The sequence below is a fragment of the Homalodisca vitripennis genome, chromosome 3 (genome assembly GCF_021130785.1).
Source record: "Homalodisca vitripennis isolate AUS2020 chromosome 3, UT_GWSS_2.1, whole genome shotgun sequence".
In the NCBI taxonomy this organism is placed as follows: Eukaryota; Metazoa; Arthropoda; class Insecta; order Hemiptera; family Cicadellidae; genus Homalodisca; species Homalodisca vitripennis.
This window is the reverse complement of record NC_060209.1, coordinates 122,832,055-122,856,349: the sequence shown is the minus strand read 5'-3', so window position 1 is coordinate 122,856,349 and position 24,295 is coordinate 122,832,055. Positions and strand designations below refer to the sequence as shown.

The following is a 24,295-nucleotide window of genomic DNA, read 5'->3' as shown; positions in this document are numbered from 1 at the left end:
CTCTGGGATCCAAGCTGGTCATCGGGAAACATATGTCAAATTATTGACTTATAAGGGAAAAAGAAAAAAATAATTACTTTTTAGGTAATTCATTGGAAACTTTAACTTTACGCTTATTTCGTGACACAAGTGATTGGCGTGGTGTTAATCGAGGTACGTGTATAAACGCAATTCAAGACAAACTCAAATGGATCTTAAAATCAAATGAAGAGTGAAGGCACACGAGAGTAGCGCCGCCTGAGCCAGGTCTGCGGGCGTCTCGGCGCTGTAATCTAATCGCGACGCGCTCTAGGCGCTCCTGAAGACGTTTTCTGCCAGTGATGAAATTTACCACTAACTCAATTACCAAGCACGAGCTGGCGGGGGGGGAGGACAGGGGGCGGGCAAAAGGGAGGAAGGGCGCGGCTCAGTCAGACGGAAATTATGTTCATTTCTACAGAAAAAAGTTGTAATCGCTCCGCAGAGAATGGGCGCAATTTTGAACAGCGCAGAACATAGGGTTGTGACATTACTTTGGGATATAACAATCCCGCCGCGGCCCGGGGCAACCATGTTTGAAATTTATTGTAAATTACATCAACCACAATAACAGATGACTGTAATTCTTGGGACAAGTCCCGCGGAGAGTTTCACGTTTTTAAGCTTCTCGTCAGGATTTTTGTGCGCAGGAGGTTTATGAAAGATTATATAGTGAGGCATCCTTTGCGATAACGGTCCGCAACTATTTAAACTATTAAAATGACTTCGAAACTATATATATCTACGAAATATTTAACGATTGCGTTACGTATAACATAAATTAATTCGTAAAACCTTACAAATGAAACCCTGAATCGATGTCTGTCTCAAGTAAAGACATAATTTGCAGTCTGAGATACTTTCTCAATCAATATAAATTTTATTTCTCTCGATAAATAATTCTCCCACAACTCTCTATTCAACCAACGTTTATATACGCTGATAGTATTTATAAACAACATAACTAATTACGTTAGATGTAATTGTGATAAAATGACATCTTGTGATTTAAAAAATTGAAATTTCCCTCAAACCGTGATTTGTTGCGTTCCTCTACACATGCACTTTGTCCCCGAGTTCTTTTAGGCGAAGGGTAGGGTCTTTTAAAGTTTTGTGACAAATTAGTGTGAAACGATTATAATGCTTATAAATAACCATTATACCACTAGGTGATCTTTGGAATTTGATACAAATTAGTAACTATACCTGATCAAGACCAGACAGATAAGGAAATGTTCGCCACAGAAGCTAAATCCGAAGCGGGGCGGCTCTACGAGCTCCAGCCTAACTCACCTCGGTGAACAAGGTAGGGCTAATAGCTCTAACTGAATCCCGCATTACGTATTAGTCCATTAATAGCAGGGCCTGTCCGCCCTTCCACCTAATCCGCCCTTTTGTCGCTCCTAATATTCAAATGGATCAAATCCTAACCTCAATCGGCACCCATGCGGTTCTAAGGTATAGCACTGCAAGATAGAGAGGGCGTCTTTCACATAGTACCCCCCACCCCCCTCTCATTCACTCACTGTCACTCAACCATCACAATTAATACATTCGTAAGCATTGCAACTTTCACAGGAAATGAATTATTATAACAAAGCAATACTTTTATAACGTCCACTAGGCGTATTGTTAAAACACTTATGATTTATTAATATAGTGATCAGGTTTTATTGCGTTCTAGTTAATAGTTTTACGAATTTCAATTGAGTACCATGAAGGAAAGAAAATAGAGTGTGGGGACGAAGAATACTCAATGAGGTAGCAAAGCAGTCCATAATATTAACTGTATAGATCAATTCCGAGTTATGCAAAGTTGAAGATATGTAGTTCCCACTCTCTCTCGCTCTCACTGTAACTCAACCATTACGATTAATACATTCGAAAGCATTGCAACTTTCACAGGAAATGAATTATTAACCTATAACAGAGCAATACTTTTATAACGTCCACTAGGCATATTGTTGAAACACTTATGATTTATTAATATAGTGATCAGGCTTTATAGCGTTCTAGGTAATAGTTTTACGAATTTAAATTAGGTACCATGAAGGAAAGGAAAAAGAGTGTGGGGATGAAAAATACTTAATGGGGGAGCAAAGCAGTCCACAACATTAATAGTATAGATCAATTCCGACTTATTCAAAGTTGAAGATATAACCCGTTTGAGTAAAGAATATATAGGGTTAATTTGAATTGACTTTTTAGGGCACAAAATAGCCTATGCAAGTTGAAGAAAGAGGTGGAAAGGTGACGAACTGAATTTCACGTTTTAGTCTCTCTAGTATTGAGTGCAAAATCCGTTGATAATACAATGTGGACATTATACTTGTAAAAGAGTGGTAATAATTATTTATTGTAAAAAAACGTGATGCTGCTTAAAGTAAAAAATATTGCTAAATTATGGAGGAAGCTTAGTGCGCGCCAACGCGGATACTCGAGCATGTAATGACGCTAGCAAAATAGTCATCAATTGAAACAATACAATTTAGACATTAAAATGTTTTATTTTTATTTTCATAGCAAAATAATTTTAACTTTTATAAATTTTAATTTTAGTTCCAGTACTAGAGAGAGTGCTAAATGATCGCAATGCCGTGAAGCATTAAGAACTCCAACACTATATTGCTTGCCTTATACAACCACGATCACGATTTATTGATTGAATTTACTGGACAACGATCTATTGATTTTCTCTTCATAAATTGTGAATATAGGATACATTAAGGAGTTGTACTTCTATTAGTAGTGTTCAACTTTCTTCATATTTACTCGTACACTCTCTATAATATTCTCTTTAATGAAATTTTAGTAAATAAAGAGTTTGATACTTCGACACAAAGCAAAATCTATTTGGTTATTCTGTTTCTGAGCTTTCTGTTTATTATTTTCGTAATTAGTAAATAGCAATATTTTGTCTAGGTTCAGTATAGATTATACACTTCCTTTTTAAATTTAAGTTTGTTATTCTGTATTCTGGATTTTATCCTATAAATGCTTTGTTTTTATAAAGAACATTATTTCCGTAATTAGAACGATTCTTTATTTTATTTCTTAAAGGTAGGTTAGTTATAAGTTATTGTACTTGAGTTTTTTAATTTTAAGTTTGTTATTTTGTGTTTTGGATTAGCCATTTGGTACTGTAAATGTTTAACTTTTTTAAGAAAGATCAACGTTACGGTATTAGTATTATGTGAGTTTTCTTTTTTAAATCTAGTGTATTAAAAATCTCAATAAGTTGTTAAATTTGTTTGAATTTTAACTGTTAATTAATAAATTGTGCTGTCATGGTATATGACTAAATTATAACAAATTAGTATGAAATGTCAAGAAGCAAAATATTGAATAGAATATTGAGATTTTCTTTTGGAATTTTACTATTTTAAAAATCAAATTTAATATTTGAAACGCTTTATTGATCATTGCAATATGATAAGGACTATGGGCTTTCAAAACGAACGTTGAACAAATATATTCCTACAAATGTCATTGAAAACCGAGATTGAAATCGAAACTTACTATCTTGTTTGTGCTATAGATATTGCATAATAATATTTTGATGTTTTGTTAGAATTCAATACCTTCAAACCAGAAATAACCCCCGGTATATAAACTGTACAAATATGATCATGTATGTTAAAAAGAATCATGTTCAGATTTTGTACATTTTTTTAAAATTAATTCAAACTTATAAGTAACGATTCGTGGTTTATTTTACGTACGTTACGGTATTAGTATTGTACTTTTTCTTTTTTAAACCTGGTCGATTAACCATTAACAAAAATATTCATTTTTATCTGAACTGCTTGAGTAAGAACTAACAAGGTGCATTTCTTTTGGACATTTTTTTAGTTTAGTACAGGTTTGTTTTGGAAAATTAAGTATATGTTTTAAAAATGGTTGTGAAGAAGTAAGTATGAAGCAACTGATAAGAATTTGCCTTATTAATTACTCAGCCGTATAATCAAATAATGTTGGTTAAATCCAACATCTATAAGAAGAAAATCCAAATCTGCGAAAAATACAAATTAATGGTGCGGAACTCTAAGTGTATTATTCGATGCTTTGTAAATGGCGCCCATTTGTGGCGTAATGAGTTTACATAATTTCTCGCCAGTACAAAACCTACGTAAGAATGGAATATTATTAGAAGCATTTAAACTAATTAAAAGCCAAAAGTATCCTTGTCCTAGTTCATTCCTATCCTTTACTGCACTATCCAAATTGGCTGATGTGTGTTCTTTTATTTCAAATTATTCGTGAGCCAAAAACTCTAGTAAATGGCACTCTAGTACATTTATTTAAACATCAAATATTTATTTATTTATTTTGCTCTAGGAACTAAATGATAGATTTATAAGGGCCTATCTCTTATGTCCCTTAATAAAAAATCGTAATAATATAATATCATAGTCTCATTGTAGTCATCATTTTATTATTTTACATGACGAACTTTATTTGATCTATCTATAATGTTCGTGTTACCAAAAAGTTATATAACTTTATTCTGCTAGTTTAATGATATAATCAATGTGTAAAAAAGTTGTAACTACACGATAAAATAAAATTACTGAGTACGTAATGACGTTACAAGGTATAAAAGTCGTAATTAGGTCTAAAACTTATAACTTTAAAGTTAAATTATTTATCACTAAGTACAGTGTAGTGCTTACAATGTGTTGGTGTACATCCCACATTTTTTTATGCTAAACCTCTCCGAATTTGAAAGCAATGTCTAGTTCGACACCAATAGTACCATGATAGTCAATAGCAATCCAGAATAGCTAACCACTTTCTAGAAAACTAGGTGACGTCGACTATCTCTGAAAGTTTCCCTTTTCCTCCAGCAGGAGAACTGCTCCACGAAAACACGTCTGACGGCAACTCGGAACACAACAGTTCTGCGGACGAGGACTCGCAGCTGCGGCTCAGGCTCAAGAGGAAACTGCAGAGAAACAGGACGTCCTTTACCAACGAACAAATTGACAGTTTGGAGAAAGGTTTGTGTGGTTGCCATAGTCTAGTCTAAGGAATACCTAGACTTACAGGGCGGGGTGTTTCTGCTAGAATCCTCACAGTTTCAAAGAGGATTTACAACTCTTTTAAATAATTCAACGCTAACAATAGTATGACCAGAATTAATTTCTACTATTTCCACTGAAGAAAGGTTTCGATTCGTGAACGTACTGAACAAAGTGCCTGTAGTTTTAACAATGCTAACTAAATATTTTTCATATATCACTGTACAGTCTAATTTATCATTCTCTCAACTTGGTGTTGTGGTAGTATTGCGTGTGCGTGTGCGTGTGTCTAGACATATAAAGTAGGTCACTATTAATTATGGAAGCTACGATGGTTGTTCATTAAAACTGTCGTCTATATAATGTGAATAGAGTTTGTAAAATGTAAACATATTTTGAGTTTTGATGAAATGGTTTTTGGCGTTTCAGAGTTCGAAAGGACCCATTATCCGGACGTGTTCGCGAGAGAGAGGTTGGCCGAGAAGATAGGACTCCCAGAGGCAAGAATACAGGTAAGACATTCTTGTGTAGTATATTCTGTGTTCGCGAGAGAGAGGTTGGCCGAGAGGATAGGACTCCCAGAGGCGAGAATACAGGTAAGACATTCTTATATAGTATATTCTGTGTTCGCGAGAGAGAGGTTAGCCGAGAGGATATGACTCCCAGAGGCGAGAATACAGGTAAGACATTCTTATATAGTATATTCTGTGTTCGCGAGAGAGAGGTTGGCCGAGAGGATAGGACTCCCAGAGGCGAGAATACAGGTAAGACATTCTTATATAGTATATTCTGTGTTCGCGAGAGAGAGGTTGGCCGAGAGGATAGGACTCCCAGAGGCGAGAATACAGGTAAGACATTCTTATATAGTATATTCTGTGTTCGCGAGAGAGAGGTTGGCCGAGAGGATAGGACTCGCAGAGGCGAGAGTACAGGTAAGAAACTCTTGTGTAGTATATTCTGTGTTCGATTGACAGCCTATAAGTTGTGTACTTCACTATAAAACTGTGTGTCGACAAGAACCGGAATCCCCTCACGGGTTCCTGTGCTTGGAGCTTCATATATCCACGGGAATCCTCGGCGTCGTTCGGATTAACACTTCTACTCGGCGCGGCACTCCCGCTCTCATTCTTCATCAAACAGCTCGACAACTGACGCCGAACAGCGCATTTGTTTCTTTGCGCTCGACAAGCGACAAAACCGTACAACAGCGGCCGGGTTTCGGGGGTGACAAAGGCAAATCGGATCAAAAAGAAGGATCTGCCGAGTGGGCCTCTCGAGCGCAGCGAACTAGCGAGGCGAGGCGCTAATTGCGAACATAATGAGACCGGGTAAGTGACGACAATGGGGTGGCGTCGAGGCGGGGAAACGGTTCCGGTAAAGAGCAATGAGAGGCTGACGCTTGACACCTCGCCCCGACACCTGCAGTCAGTGCCATAATTATATTAACACTTAACACCGCTGATCGACTATCGGCTGAATGACAGCCGTAATTAAATGAGTTGTTTTGTCTCGAGTGCGAGCCTCTTGAGCGATGTCAAATTAGTTTAGTGTTGTGTTTGGCACCTCTCTTTATTCCAGCCACCGCCTGCACAGTGCCGCGATAATTGTGTTGCGACCGTGTTGTCACCGCAGTGAAAGGGAATAAAGCGTTATGGAAATTCAGAGATTAATGCGATACAAAATTGATTGAGGCCGAGTTAGTCGTGTCGTGCCCGTATGTACTACAAGTCACACCTCGTTCATTACCCGTGATGGCCAACTCTGTGTAACCTGTGCGTTGCTATAACAAGTCATGTAATTTATGACTTTAAAACTCAATTATATACTATTGACAATTATATTATTAACATATTTGTATTTTATAAATTACAACGTAATTAGAGAGCTTACTAATAAACACCGTTACAGCTTTGACCCTTTAATAACTTCCGAAACCTGATTGTACCGTTTTCAGTAATATATTATAATACACATAATTGCAGGCCTGGTCATGTGGCTTTATGATTATTTATTAATAATTTAAAACATTTCAATTCAAATATTATTTTCTCAAGAAACTAATCTTTTGTACCCTATCATTCGAAGTTTAAACAATATATCTCAGGATTAATTGCATTACACAACAGTTCATTTCCAAACAACCAGGTATGTAGTGATATTTCTCGTACCATAGTATTTTCGAAATAAGTTGTCGTTCTATTTAACTCCCCCATCTGAATTATTGTCGCGATCAATTTAAAACCGTACATATATGACTTTTTTGTAAATACGCTCCGAATTCCCTTCTGTCTGAAAATGGGATTTTTATTATTAAATCGACTGTCAGTATTAACAAATTAGTAAATACGATGTACAGAGTCAATTGTCTAAGTTTTCTGGTTCACACCACGCTGGTTGAATAGTGTGGGTTGTCAGTTTTGGTCAAGAAAGATGGTCACTGAAGATGGTTCCCCACAAAGAAATCGAAATACTCCAAGATTAATTGTCGTTCATGATTTTATTGTTAGAAACGTATCGGTGCGTTGTGAAAATGATACGTTCTAGTGTTAGTCAAAGCGATTGTTTGTATTGTATGGAAAAACTCATGAATCTAAAAAGCTTGCAATTTTGAAAGAAACTTGTACGATACAGAGCCATGCCTTAGGATGACTATCAACGTTTAGGTAAGTAAGTTGCTCACGGGCCAACGACCGTACTTAAAATCTGAGTCAGAGATAGCGCAGTTTATATCCTGTCTGTGGTCTTGCCACTTTGGTGACGTCATGCCGAGTCTCGCCCCTGATCTTTTTGATAGACCGTGAGTGAGTCATGATGGCATTCAGAATAAGACAAATACAGGAATCGACTTCTCCTAAAAACACAAAATACAATCATATAACAAAACTTACTCGAAAAATTAATAAAATATTTTAATACAATTAGGCTACGGTACCATATAAAATTTCATAAAAATCAAGAAAATAATTCATAAAATGAGGTCATAAAAAGTAAAAACTACTTAATTTGTTCACATGGAGTAGGAAACAGTAATATAGATATTTTATTGCTTTAATAGGATGTAGATAACTTTATAGCTTTGTGTTTATTTCAACAGTAAATAGTCCTTTCGGCTCAATTGAAGATGTAGGTAGATTATGTTACAAATTAAATATTATTAATTTACTCTCACGGACTGTACATGTATTGAATATTTCGAACTGTTTTCTAAAAACAAAATATAGTTATTAACAAACGTTTATAAAATGTTATAAACATTCAAAGAACATATTTTTACATTATTTTTCTCTTCGTACATAAATAACGGAGTTATGAATTTAAAAAAAGTTTGAATAGCTTCCATATTAGGCCTAAAACGAAATGGCAGCGCCCAGCTGAGCCATGCTGAGCAAAAAGAACGTAGCCGAAATTAGTATAAGATCAAACCACGTTATAATGAATTTGAATTGGTTTATTTCCAAAATTTTACATTTAACGGCTTGCAATACTTGTAAGCGGGGTCCAAATTAAGTGTATTAACAAAATTCATACAAATTTGAGTTATTATTTATGAGTTATAATTATGTTATTTTAAACGATTGGTGGTTTAGGTTTCCTGAACGATTCATGTTCAGTGATGTTATGTACCACGAGGACAATTCCAATAGGCTGATTTTATACACAAAAATCTACTTAAAACTCACATTTATATAGTTTATAGAAGTGTGAAATGTTTTAAAATAATGAAGCAAATATATCACTATAGTTTCACTAAGTAAATTAAGTATTTATTGTAAATTAAAAAATTGTCTTATGAGAGCTGAAAATAAATAGTCCAGGAATCTGTTTAAGTGTATGTTGACACAATGAAGGAGAACCTAAGACGAATGTAATGTTTCCTTTTCTTCTAATTATCTTAGAGCGAGTCATGACAACGACCCGTGACACACGCTCAGTAATACCACACACTTGACACCATGCACACTCTTCACACAGGAATAGCACTTTTTGACACTAAACCAAGTCGCGAGCGCTTTCATGGAAGCGTCGGCAGAATAAAAAGGATTTAAGCTAATTTAGTAGATGATTACAGCGACAAATTAGAGGCGAACAGAGATGAATCCTGAAATCACATTTATCTGTAATTCAAACGCGAACAGAACGAACTGTTGAGGGGGACAGGAGGGAAAGGGGATCTTCACTCGCAGGGGTGGAATTTATTAAAAATATCCACCAGTAGGAGCGGTACGCTCGCGGTGCAAGAACAACACTTTTTAATTCGAAAAGCAATTCCGCGGCAAAAGGATGTAAATGAAAACAGTAATGAAAGGGTGCGGGCGCAACAATGGCGAGCATACATATAGATGGTTCCGCAAAAACTGTTCGGGAAAAATTACAAAACGACGGGAGAAGAAAAGCAACAAAAATAAAAAGAGCATCCGTGGTGATTATAAAAACAGTAGACGCCGCGCCGCGCAGCGGGCCATTGTTGTAAACCAAAATGAAGCATAGAGCGCTGCGCGCGGCCGGCATTAGCATTTTTGTGAAAACACAGACGTACAGACGGAGCGTGAACATATTTCAACAAAGCAAGAAGGAAACGCGCAAATATATCTCTCCTCCGACAAACGTACTGTTTTAATTTTCAGAATTATTTTTACCTACAGAACGGAATTGTTCGTCGGTCTGGAAGATATTAGAGTTGCTCTGTAGCGAGTTTTTTGTAATTTCGCTTCTTTGTAATCGCCGAACGTGTTTTCGCTGTTTTAGTTGATTAATTATTTAGACAATCATTTTCTGAGTGTAAATGGGTTTGTTCTCTCTCGCTTTTCCCCACGGCATCATGTTCCCCACTGAACCCGACTACCCACGTCACACACCGTTCTACCGTACTCGATCCACTCGGTGGAATTGGGAGTTCTCAACACCTTCGGCATTTTAAACGTGATTAGCTATTCCATTATTTGTAATCGAACATAAAACGAAAATGAATCTAACAGTAGTTCCCTGCAGCAAGTTGTGATTTGACTTTACACAACGTTTTCGTGTTCTTGGCTACCAAATAATGGAACATGGATGCAACCAAAGAAAGGACACATTGGGGTATCACCATTAGCGAATTCCTGTAGACACAAGTACTTGTACGTTTATAAATCGTAAATGGGTATAAAAGTGGGTACGAACTGCCTTTTTCGGAGATTTCTTTAGATTCTTCATAAAATTGTATTATTTAAATTTAGTCTAATTTGTAAGCTACATGTGCGCTGTGTTTTTTCTGTTTCGAAAATCCATCCTGCTTACACCCCACCTTTGACCGAAGTAGACTACTCAAACTTGTGTATGTATAATCAACTATGGTAGACACAAAGTATTAAGACCGGAATAAATTGCAATGGCTATAAATATACACTTTTCATCATATTCTTGTGATTGTGGCAACAAGACAAACTAAACATTGGCGTAGGAATTTTCCTATTAATAGAACTAATTGAATTATTAATATGAAATTTAAGATCATAACTCAAATGTATTTATATGTACTTGTAGATTAGAAGAATTCTACAATTTAAGAACGGGTTTTCAAAATTTCACAACAAAAGCTTGCCAAAAAAAAATTGTTAATGAATACAATTCTTTTTGTATTAAACAAATATTAATCCATAATATAACAATATCTGTTTTCTTTTGAAAGGAAATTGTAGAAACACAACAGACCATTTATCTATTAATACAACAGCACCGAATGTTTTAAAGCGTTTTAAGTTCACTTCCAACCAATCATATTATCTTCTATAGATGATTTACTTTTTCCATGTTCATGTTCTATTGTTTACTGTCCATTATTTTTAATATTAGGGTGTGCTTATTGTTTCGTAAAGTTCTCATTCACGTTTGGTTCAAAATTATTTTTCCAAATGTATTTTGTATATTTTTATCATAATAGATGAACTATAAACGTCGTTTATCGTTGCTATCTGGAGAAGGTTTAAATTGATTTTTTTATATGAATGAAATGAAAAAATGTCTTTAGGCACCTGATTTTAAATTATACAAATATAGTAGGAAAACCGAAACAATAATTTATTATGTATATCAATTTGTTTGTGATAAATGTCCATTTTGTATTAATAAAGTTACTCTCACGAATGTTTGAAAGGGATAACGGAATTCAGACATTTGCCATAATTACTATTAGAAAAATATATCACCGCGTTTCAAGAATTTAAAGCTGTTCTTCAGGCATCAACAAATCGATTTTTTTACACAACTGTTTCTGTTGTTAAGTTAGTTCCTGCGAGTTCGTCACACGATAACAGTTTTACATTTGTTGATACCAACATTGTCTTAAGATTGTTGACACATGAAGAAGTGAGTAAATTTGAATCCTTGAAACGCAGTTTTCTATTTTTGGCGGAAGTAACTGTTAATATACAAGGCAAGTTATGGGAACCATATTATCCTTTCAAATTATCCAGAATCAATACCAAAATGTAAAAAAGCGAAGAATTGTTGAATGTTTGATTAAATATTACACCTCCAACATTATAGTAAAAGCACAGGTCCAAAATTCATAGTCACAATTGTCTATCAGATTGTGTATTATAGATCGATAAAGTAGCCGTAAGCAATCGCTCACAGACAGACAGACAGACACACAGGCAGAATCACGATGACGCAGCTTTTTCATCAGACTGGCTGCGCAGCGGCAACACCAAAGGCCAAATTGTCAATGGATTAAAAGATCAAACAGGCCGCCATCTGGGTTGTATTTGTTTCAAGTAAAGTTTTGATTTGTAACGTTTGAATGCGCCATTGAAACGGATTTCAATCAGCTGTTTTTGATGTGCCAGTCCGTGTTGCGGGCTGCTCCACTTCATCTGGATAAGTGATCTAGGCTCCATTTAGATAAGTACCTCACCCCCACCCCCACTCCTCGTCATCGGTCATCCCACGCCGTTTTTATTTGCGTTTGTTTACCGCGTAAAATCGTGTTAATTGAGTCCAAGCTGTTCCCATTTTATTCGCCTCGCTTGGCGCACATTTTACTGAGTGTCGCCGGAGATATTGTGTTCACGCATGGAAGATCGTGGAACGGACACTTTTATTACGATATTGTGACAGCTAAGAGATAACTCCGGACAAAGCTGGAAAGCAAATATTATATAGTTAAAATATAGTACGGAAAGTAATTAACAGAATATAACAGTTATATCGCGTTACCAAGACGTGTAAGCACGTTGAGAGTCAACATTCGCATTATCACTACAGGTTTAACCCAATCTACTCCATATTTCAAAGTAATACAAGTTCCCTAAGACACATGCTTCCGAGAATATTTCTAAAATCAGATGTACAGTAATATAATAGACTATCTAAGTATATTATTATCATAACAGAATCACTCAATATAAGTATATGCCCCTAGCATACATATCCTAGCAGGTCGTATGAATATTCTTTATACGATTAGGATATCGTCATGGATATCTCGGGGATTTTACAAAAATATAAAATTAGTATTATCGGGAAATCCTGTTATGGAATGAAAATGTCTCTAAGACCTCTGTTGGGTATGTACAAATTTTGTGCTTCCCCAGCCATCCCGAGGTACAGGATGTAATACACAGTTCCAAATGAATTTCTTATGTTCTGAGGTACTTTCTGGAGTATTTTAAAATGACATTTAAAACACCTTACTCAAAAATTAATTATTCTCCATCACTTAGAATTTATTTTATTTTAAAATAAACGAATGGGCGCGCAGAATTATTTATTTAAAATACTAACTCACAAGAGATTATGACAGTCATTAATTAACATCTGTACTAATTGAAACAATTTTCCAGAATTAATCTAATTTTGTTCGTGTTCGATTTGTTAGTTAATTATGTGTTAGCTCATTATGTTAGATTCCTTCAACGACTGTACTTTTGTATTTTTGAATTTATATACTCATTTATTTTATTATATTGCATTAAACCTTCTCATATAAATATCCATAAGGTATCTAATAGAATTTTAGATATTATTGCCACATTTTTGTTTTTGTTTATTGTAAATCTATACATTATATATTATTATTTGTGGTAATACTAGTTTTCATCGTATCCTCACAATAAGATCACATTCCTCAGGAAATTATTGCCGATGCTTGATCAAGATTTCATAGCTCGCTGTGATATGATCACCATGATGAATGATATAACGTTATTACGAGTACTAAGGTAGATTTAACGGATTTTAAAAGTATTCACAATATTCGCGATCATATTTATATCCCGATATCGTTGTTGGATATGCGCGAATTGTAATCGATATCTTAAAAAAATCATGTCTAGTGTTCGGAGTTATTGTTGACCTTAGGATATAGTATACGATTTCCAGCCATACGAAGATCGTAACTTCACCAACTACAATTTTTGTCGTCTAATCGTACAATCGTAAACACATCTCGAAGCACAACATTTACAAGACCGATTGCTCCAGTTATCTATCATTCATTAAATTTTCCGCTGCTACAATTTCCTTCAAAACATTCGGTTCAATTCTAGCAACCGTTTATCAATATTCTAAACTGCCGTGAGAGTCCGGAAGTCAGGTACCTACCCATCAACACAAGACTGGAATGTTGAAGAGGGGGTGGAAGGGGGTGTATTTCAGGGCAGATAAAGAGTGATTAGAGAGAAAGACGGTATAATCCCCTCCAGGCGGCTCGGCCACTTAGGTAAAATCAATAGAGAAAGGACTGGAATGGGTCGGTAGAGCGGAGCGCTGTCCAAGCAACGAGGTAAGGACGGAAACGACCCTTGAAAACATGCGTCAACAACTGCTGTTTGCCCGGCCAAACACCCTCCCCTCGCCCACCACGCCATGCCAAACACACAACACACTCCATTTTCAAAAATGGTACCGATTAGCTCTCTGTTACCTGAACACCAATAGTTACATACCCTTCATGCAGTGTCTTCAAACCGTAGTGTCGCTGATTATAATGCTCTGCATCCACAGGCTAGGTTTAAATATGCGGAGTTTATGTATTTTTGTTTAATATCCAGTTTAAATAAATATCCATTCATTAAGGTTTTATAACGTGAGTAGTTAGAGTTCACTCAAGAACAAGTGTCGGAACACTCGTATAGAATTATCTTTCTAAGAGTTCCCATTCTTTTTCTTCACTCGCATAAAAGTTGAAAAATCCGGATTTTGCTCTCTCCACTTTTTCTCCATAAATTGTTTCATAATAATAATGCTTTCAGTTTGGCCTCAATTGAATTCTAATAAGGTATACTTTAGTAAGCGTTCTTACCACTACACATCACGATTTTCCTGTAAATTGTGTAATAATTCAAAAATATGAGAACATAACACAGGGTTCATCTTTTCCTATTATAATTAATATATTAACGTCTCATATCGCAAACAGGATATCAGTGACAATAGGCACATATGACAATGTCGGTGACACTGCCTAATGCATTTCTTTAAATTTCATTCTATTACTTGAGGCTATTACATTATTATTTTTTTTAATGAAAAACCTGAGCCTCAAATATTGGATACTCCTTCCATTTTTGGTATTAATTCATTTTTGGAAAAACTATTGGTTAGTAATAAAGTAATACAAATTAAAGTACACTATATTTTTTTATAGACCAATATACAAGTAGGTCTAAAATATTTTATTTCATAAAAGCTGTAAGAAAATTAAAAATACATTTATTTTAGTATATAACTCGTAGTATATAAAATTATTATGGTCTTCAGTGTATATAAACCTTAAATCTGGAATAACTGTCACATATACTCTAATATAATTCCTGAAGAAAATCCACTCGACAAAATGACGAATCAGTTACAGATGAATAACTTGCTCAAAAGACATAAATCTAATGTCTCGATTAGGGCACCCATACTGGCAATAAAAGAAACAATATCGTTATAGTGGGGGTGGTTTTTGACCTGCAGGGCTGTAATGACCCTCATCGCTGGGGGAGGCATATGGCGACCAGCCAATCGTCTTCCGCCTGGCCGCTCGCGAAACAAATCAATTATCATAACAGTGCAGCAGCAGCGGCAGCGGCTTGTATACAGACAAGGCCTGCCATCAGCAGGGATGTGATAAGGATAGTCTATTACAGACGCGAGAAAATATACATAGGGGTTCACGGTGTACCGCAAGGTTTCTTTTTAGAACCGATTATATTGAATTATTATAGATAGGCACGATGCATTTCAACGAGACCTAAGAAGCTATTTAATTCTTTTTTTAGCGGAATGATATAAATCTACATTGGCCACTCTTTGGTTTATTTCAGAGCAGGAACTAATCTTTTACACAATACTGCAATATGGTTAGAAATGTAGCAATCTCATGTAATAAAATACTAATCACCACTTCTCCCCACGTTTCTATGTCAATATCCGAAACAAGTAATAGTGATTCACAGCAGCCTAGAAGTAAGAACCCACGATAAAGAGTTATCGGTAATATCTATTTTTAGTATTTTTAAATAGTGTAATGAATATCATTAATGTGCTAACACAATTCAAATATATTGAAATATTTCTGCCTCACTGTTATGAACCATCTTCAGTCAACTCTACTCAAATGTTCGAGGCGATTTCAACAGGAAAATCTTAATGGTGTCAATTACACTACTTTGACAGCCTTTAAGTGTTACAATTTTTTTCAAAACATAAAAGAGTAAAAAGTATCTCAATATTTTCAAGCCGAGTCCTGGCATAATTATTTTTGTATCACTTATTCTTTTAAGAAAAAAATGTTTTAATCTTAAATACATTAAGAAAGGAACCGTTCATTTACTTTAAAAAACCTTTAGTTATTGAAAGTACCGCTAATGGTAAAACTAAAACTCCAGCCAAGCTGGCAGTGCAAGGAACTTACCAAAACTATAATGTAATTAATTGATTTACCAGCACCATTTAATTTTAACATATGGTTATTAAATTGTCTATAACTAAAAAAATCAAGTATTGCAAAGAATCTACAGAATCTTAGCTGTTTCTGAATCCCACCTACTTCGGCCGTTTTATGTATTTTTACTAACTATTTACACTTTAATAAAAAGGAAAGTTCTCATCTTCATATACACTTACTCTGTGATTAATCTGAATTATATGACGTCAAGTGAAACTCCAAGGACGTCGTATCCGTGAACGAGGCTCCTGGACCATTCCTGTTTTGTACAAACTGTGTTGAAAAATGTTTTCTATTAGGAGTCCGTATTGAAACAACAAGTTAGCATTGATATAAAAGGATATATACGGAATTTACCTAAATCGAGTCATTTTAACACTGGAATGGAAACCGCCAATGTAATATTTTCATGCTACATCAGACATTTTCTAGAAATATAAAATATTTTAAAAACAAGGCAGGAAACACAGGTGGAGGGGTGCGGGTGGTATATCGACCAATCAGCTTCCAGTTGGCTGCTCATCGACCAATCGCCAAGCCGGCTGTCCGCTCCTTCCCTCCTGTTCCTGCCAGGATCCAGGACCCTCACCGCACCCCGCAGCCACAACCGGCAACAACTCGATTTTATTTTTTCCTAATATTAATTTTAGTTTTTGACCCGGTAAATAAAATACTGTCAATGAAAAATAAGTTCCTCTAAAACTTCTGAGGTCGTCCGTTGCGACCATTTTAAGTCCATGGATGCTTGGCTAAGATCAGATATTTTGTAATTAGAACCGTAATTTTGTTTAAGAAAAGTCACGGTCAAGTTCGAGGATAGTTAAACAATTTTAATTTAAACTGTAACGACGCCTGTTATTCAAATCAAATTCTAGTTTAAATGGAAATTGTTAAAAAAAAAAATACTTGAAGAATTATTGTTTTGACCTTTAACATTTATAATTTTTCACATTTTAAAGTATAAATGTGAGGTAAAAATACGTACAACAACTTTGAAATGTACCTATGCTTTAAGCAGCTAAAATACAAATTTAATGATTTAAAATTTTAATAGTTTCTTTGTGTACTGTTATGTATACATGGTTCAATTATGATTTATCAATCTGTAATAGTATTAAAAGAACACCATCATCTGGGAGACAAAGATAGATCTTCATCCAAATATAAATCGTTGTCTTGCCTACAGTGCTTGCATGTACAGATGATCCTGTAGTAATAGCTGCATATGTTTTATTTTTGTACAGGTGTGGTTCAGCAATCGGCGAGCTAAGTGGCGTCGAGAAGAGAAGTTGCGGAACCAGCGTCGCGGTGCTGAGCCCGTCACTTCCTCCGCCGCCAGCCCTCCGGCCCCTGGCGCTCGCCTCCCCGTCAACTCGGGCTTCAACTCCATGTATACGTCCATTCCGCAGCCCATCGCCACCATGGCCGACACTTACAAGTCAGTACCACCATTATCTCAGCATGTTGTAAATTTGACTATTAGGTTTCCTTCCGTATATAGGGGCATTTAATGGGAAATGTAATAAACATATAATTAACGTATTGAAACAGTCTGAGGATCCAACATGCATTTGCACTTGGTAGCAGAACCAACTGTATACAAACCTATGTGGATAATCTTGCGATCTCTATGTATGATTGTATATTTTGTGTTGCGTAATGAAAACGTCCCACACAATAACTCTTTTTTAAACCAACAGAAACCCAATTTTTAAACGAAAGAGAAATAACGCTGGCGAAATAACTCCCAGGAAGAGTGAAGAGAAAATGCCAATAAAATAAAATGCAGAGAAAATCCAGGAGAAGTAACCCACGCTATTTCCACATTTTGAGGGCAACTAGAGGGAAGGGGTGGCGGTGGTGAGGGGAGGGGAGGGGTTATAATCCCGCCATTATTTTAATGCAGCGGTTCCGGGATTAGAGCCGGCATCTCCCGTGAGATGTCGCCGCTGTCAAGTGACCGGTCGCCGTGCCTCTTGAGGCGGAAGCCGCCAGATTAACCGTCCACCCCAAAATAAATACTGCACTGCACCTCCGTGCTTTTGTTTTTAAAATGTGTCTCTCTTTGGTTTATTTTGATGACGTCACTCCGGCCTTTGTTATCAACCCTTTGATGATTCCTGTCACGGTCCTAAGTAAGTCTTCAAAATATACGTGTAAATACTAGAAAACACGAAGACACCTGCATCAAGACTCTCCAGATTGCACGCAATCAGTAATCAGTAATACGAAACGGATAGAGAGTGTCCGTGGAATATAGTATACCGACTATAGACATTACCGAGGATTTGGTACGTAAATAGTCTAACACGTACTGAAGTATAATTAACGTTGTCTGGCTTGCATTTTGGAACTTTTAGTATGCGACCCGACCATGTTTACAGCCATCATTACAACAGTAACGATATAATACAATTATTTACTGTGTGTGATTATTTTGTTCACGTACACATTAAAAATTAACGAAAATTCAATAAATTACAGTTTTGATTTCTATATTCCATACATTTTGAGATATAAAGCGTAGTATTTTTATTAATCTTCTACCTTGTCCATCTCAGGTTCTGTAAACGCTTGGTAGCTATGGCACTCGTACGGAATGGCAAATGAAGAAGCTGGATGCTCTTAACATACTGTGTAGACTACTAAACGTAGCTACCACAGTGGTGGTTTATTGTTTAAAATGTTTTTTAATTCCATGGAATCCGTTGTTTAAATTTTGGTGTATGGGAAACGGAGGAAATGAGGTTTTAGTGAAGTAAACATGAGAGTCTGAACATTGCTGGCAATTTCAAATGTTCCAGTGTTAGATGTTAAATACCTATATCAATTTATGCAAATTGTTTGTAGAAAAAATATTCAGAAACAATAAATGGCCATTATAGAATTGTTAGTGTCACAATTGTATCCTAAAAAAATTGCTTTTGTAGTGGGTGGATAAAGGGATTAAATATACAAATATTATAAGATCCTTCTCTTGTTACGTATCACAATTCTAGCTCTCACTGTCAAAATGTAGTTCGAATCCAATTTTTAAACGTTTTGTACAAACATTTTTACAGTGTCGTTTAAAACTCTTTATACTTACGTGGATTTCCTCATCTCGTCAAAAATTTTCAGATCAAGGATTATTTCACAATTAGGTGTCTTATATGAAAATTTCAAGTTAGCCCTCAAACAACGCTTCCGGCTCAGAATAAGACTGCCGTTAAAGCGGGGAGCTGTTGTCTCACTGAATATTGAAGTATACAAAACTGAATGTAATTAGTTTACTCGGCCGATCTTGTGGACAGCTTGTTGATTACATAACTGCAATATAGAAATATTTCTGTTGACTGAACAAGACAATGTCGTGTGTTACAGTTCCATGTCATCCAACCTGTCGTCGATGTCCGGCAGTTGCCTGCAGCAAGCTAGAGATCACCACTCCAGCTACCCCTACATGTTCCACGACCCTCTGCACTCGCTCAGCTCCACCTACAACCACTCCAGAGTGAACCCCGCCGTGGCTCACCAGAGCGCGGTCAACTCTCACCCCGGCGCCTACCACGGCACCCCGGCCACCTCCGGCACCCCCGGCACCGGCACCGGCGTCATCTCCGCGGGAGTCTCGGTACCCGTGCAGATCCCCAGCCAGACCGCCGACCACCATCTCTCCTCCAACTACTGGCCCAGACTGCAGTGATCTCAGCTGTTCGGGTTCCCCGCGACCCGCCTCATGCTGGAGCACAGCTCGCCGCAACCACAGCCCCCCTTGCCGCAGCCGTGAACTGTGGCTCAGCTCTCTCCATCCGCAGTGGGAAAGGCACTAAGCAAAACTCTTCAAGGCAGTGATTTCGTTGAATTCTACGCTATAACCAACCATAAAAAAGCACTATCTCTTTGAGATGCTGTAAATTTCACTCTTGCACTCAATATAATCCGGAGAGACCAAAAATTCCTTCCACAGGCTTGCCAACTGCACTAGTTCTATAGCGCAGCTGGTCGCTACTCGTGGATTTGCTTTCAAGTTATTTACTGTTTTTACGACCCTCTGTGTTCAATTGGGTAAATGTAAAGATCGTCAGTGATCAAACACGGTATTGAATTGTAATGATTAATTTAGTCTCATTTATTATATTGGTTATAAAGAGTGTAAGACACGTTATCTTAGATTCCAATGTAACTGTGTTTTGCTGTGCCTTCTCCTTCTGCTTCACTGATCAATAACTTCCGCCATCAGCAATAAAGTTGTCGTACACCACCAGTACAATACCACAAATAAACTATTGTCCATGTGCAACATCATGGATCAGTATCTGTCACAATAAAAACGAAATTACTACGATTCAGGAGACTAAAGGCAATTTTTTACTTCTGCAAGTCTTAGTGTAAAGTGTATATATTGTGCCAATTATAATTGTTTTTGAAATCGCTAGTTTAAGTCAGTCAGTTCAGTTACTGCAACAATTCTGTATTTTACTCGATGATGTATGGTGTAATGTAATTGGAATATGATCAACCTCATCATTCATCTCTCACAAAACACAAATTCACAACTACTTTACAATTCTAGTCTTAATTCTGTACTAATTTATTTCAATCAATTTTATACATTTCACTTAATATAATCATGTTGATTCGGAATTATTAAATGTTTATTGTTGCAATGAACATATAAAAATATTTTTATTTAGTAATTGTGAATTGTAAATTTGCAACCATACAAATAATATAGTATATATAAATTCAGATGTTTATTTTATTGATACAAATTTAAGCTATGTCATGACGATGTAATAAGTCTTGTACTTTTATTACTGAACTTACATTTTACGAGCAATACGTGTTGATAATAAAATCTTAGATATACGACCAATGTTCAGTGCGGTCAGTAGGCGTTATTTGCAATAATTTAAATAATTTCTTGGCCTACTTTGATCGAAGTTATGTCGGATACAGGGTTAGTCTCAGCATCACCCTTAGTAGTGCCATAAGTAGTCGATGTTCACTTTACCATTAGTATTATTGACAGTTGTTTATTTCGTGTACGTTACTTTATATATAGTGAAGTGTTTACACGAGGCGCACTGTCGTCCACGGCCCGATGAGAACCCCTATCCTCGTGGACTATCCACTTAATGTTTTACAATCCATTGTGTGAATAGCTCTTTCTGTTGGTGTCGTGAATGGTGCATAGTGTATTTGAAGCTATTTTTTGAAAATGTAACGATTGCTGACTGTAATTATGTAGCTAGTTTGTGTAAAGGTTATGTATGATTCATTATGATCTCTGTAGAATAAATCGCATAATTTTACATCGTTTTAGTTGTTATGAAATTGTGATCAACTCGATTTATTGTAAAAATGTCAAAACTAATTTTAGCGTATAAGTATTTTAGCTGTAGGGAGAGATAATTTTGTTTGAATAACAAAATTGTTTATTTTTAATGTCTCGTGTAACGCTGTAACTTCTACAGCGCCTCCAATGATTTGTACCATACCATTTACAATGTTTAAATATAGTCGAATTCATATCTGGTAAATCGTTTTATTTGCACCACCTCACGTTATTTGGAGTTATTCTCTGTGTGGCGTTACACCCATTTTGTCCACGTTTTAGGGAAACATAGAAAACGAGAATACTAGTGAGTCATAACAGTATATATTTTAAGTTTTCCCGTGGAAAAACTTTCAATTTCCACTGATATATCTGATTGAAAAGTATCAATGTATTGATATAATTAATTAATGTACTTATTTAGTTATTTACAATTTATATTTAATATCAGATTAAATCAATCTACTTCAAAAACTGTGGCTCTGGATATCTGATTGTTATACACCTTCATGGGCAGTTATCACAAATATCTTATAGAAGAGGATAGTTTGATGGTAATATTATGACAATTTTACATTAAACAAAATTCCCTGTAAGAAGAAGAAATTTCAAAAATTTACTGGTACTGGGTCACATAGCAATTATTATTCTGTCTTTTGGCTTATAAACAGTGATATTAATAAAAATTTGTATAAACAAAAAACTTTTAGACTTAGACAAAGCCACTGAATTTTTTACTTTCCTAGAATAAAGGAATTTTTCTGATATTTTGACAATTTGATTACCACAGGACTAACCCTCCAACTGACAGTAGTAAACTCACAGAATGATGAATTGGTATTGCTTAAGCAGCTATTTGTCAGATATTAAAAAGAAATATATGTTAAATGGAAAGGGCATAAGTGTTTTATATCTATGTATATATATTTCCAACGTTCACTTATTGTACCTTTTACATAACATAGTAAGATACTCTAAATGTACATAGTTTCGTGGTGAACCAAAATATATAAAATATTTACAGTTATTAAAAACACAAAACAAGATTTTTGATAACAATTGAAAACATTTACTACTTAATTTTAATCATCATCACTGGAATAATGTAACTTTCTCTTCCTTGAATGTGTAAGCTTAGGGTAGGGCTCCAACCTGTGGCAACATGTAGGGTTGATGCCGCAGTTGCAACTGGAACACCAGAAATCACTCATTTCTTTTTATACTTGGATTATCATTGCAAAAGACTCAAACTCTTTAGTTGCTCAAGGCAATTCAAGTGAATGACACCCATCATCCATATCTTGTAGATGAACCTGAATGTTTAAGCCTATGGTAGAAACTCCAGCTTATGATAACATGCAGGGTGGATGCTGCAGTTGCAACTGGAACACCAGAAATCACTCATTTCTTTTTCTTTTATACCTTGTATTATCATTGCAAAAGACTCAAACTCTTTAGTTGCTCAAGGCAATTCAAGTGAATGACACCAGTAGCGTAGCCAGAAATTTCGTTCGGGGGGGGGTCCGAAACCGGGGGACGTTTGTGTGGTGGGGGGGGGGGGGGGGAGGGTGGGGGGGGGGGGGGGGGGGGGGGGGGGGGTTTTATTGCCAATGAGTTCACTGGTAAAAGGTAAATACCAAAAATATGGGCTTTAGTAACTAACGCCATTATAGAAAGTGTAAAGATGTAATAGGCAAATTCAACTCTCACAGCAACTCTAGTACCCACAAATTTTCTTGTATAGCTACAGAAACTTTACAAAGTTCGATTTCTGGCCGAGTATAAGGCACCAAAGTGATGTTGGATTCACTGGATAAGAAAGAAAAAGACCAAAACAGCAGCTTCACTCAAGCGTATAATTGATACAACTATATTCTGTGGAAAAATGGAATACTCCTTCGGAGATATTGGGCCACTGACGGCCGAAACCCCTTTAGAAAAGGAGGTAATTTTTCGAGCGTTTGTTTCGGGTACAGATCAAACTAACGGTCGGGAAATGCACCGGAAAAAACTCTAACTGATTAGAAGTTCGGCTACTTTGGTAAGCCGAAGCCGATTGAGGTATTCTAATGAATGAGTTATAATGACAATCTTTTGTATCATTATACACTGTAGACGAGTAGTATATAATTATCGGAAAAAATCCAAAAAATCACTTTCGGTCGGAAAATAAAATACACCTGAAAAACCTCTACTAATGATTTAGAACTTCAACTACTTCGGACCTTCAGTTAATTAATGAGGGTAAACGTGGTATTTTTGAGATTGAGTTAGGGACGACGATTTTTTTTGTTATCAATAAACTGTACTCGACTACCTATATAATTTTATCGACGAAAAATCACTTCCGGTCGGTAAATACCGAATAAAAGCTCTACAGATTCAAGTTTTTGGGGGATACGATTTTTTTGGGATTTTCACTGGTTGAGGTGGTTGAGGTAAGATGTGGGGTTTATTTATAATTTTGTTAGGACATTGATTTTAGGTGGGAGAGGTAAAAATTCAACGCCGACTAATACATTTTTAAGTAATTATCGGGAAAAAAAAAACAAAATAATCACTTATCCGATCGGAATATACCAAGGAAAATGAAATAATACCTCAGTCAGTGAATCCAAAGTAGTCGGACATTCTTACCATAGAGCGTTTAAGTGTATTTTTCCAACCGAAAGTGATTTTTTATATTTTTTCGAATAATTATATACACGTCTACAGTTTAGGTGAGTGGGAGGGGGGGGGGGTGACACTAAAATCAAGGGGACGTCGTGACAATTCTAAGCAGCCATTTTACGTTCCCAAGACGAATTTGAACGAAGTGGTCGCATAATTTAAAACTGTCCAGGGTCCAAGTCGGGTTGTCTAGGGGGGGGGAATGAAATCTGGCCTCTGGGGGAAGAGGAAGCTCCTCCTGGTCTGTTGTACAGTATCTGAGGGGGGTTGTAGCTCAATCAATGACTTGCCTGTCAACTGGAAATAATTTGCTCCTGCAGCAAGTCTAGCAGCTGGTCGGTGTGCCACTGA

General features: G+C 36.1%; 1 protein-coding gene across 6 annotated transcripts in view; it reads left to right on the top strand.

Annotated features, from left to right (window-relative positions):
* The window catches only part of LOC124357474 (paired box protein Pax-6), an 89,486-nt gene extending 68,012 nt beyond the window's left edge, over positions 1 to 21,474 (top strand). For 5 of the 6 annotated variants that reach the window (XM_046809309.1, XM_046809307.1, XM_046809305.1 and 2 more), the window contains exons 6-9: positions 4,866 to 5,018; positions 5,469 to 5,551; positions 17,199 to 17,392; positions 19,318 to 21,474. In XM_046809309.1, coding sequence (XP_046665265.1) covers positions 4,866 to 5,018; positions 5,469 to 5,551; positions 17,199 to 17,392; positions 19,318 to 19,639 — 752 coding nt within the window. In that variant the 3' untranslated portion in view covers positions 19,640 to 21,474. The remainder of the gene's footprint in view (positions 1 to 4,865; positions 5,019 to 5,468; positions 5,552 to 17,198; positions 17,393 to 19,317) is intronic. The other variant, XM_046809310.1, reaches the window with a different exon arrangement.
* Positions 21,475 to 24,295: the final 2,821 nt, after the last annotated feature.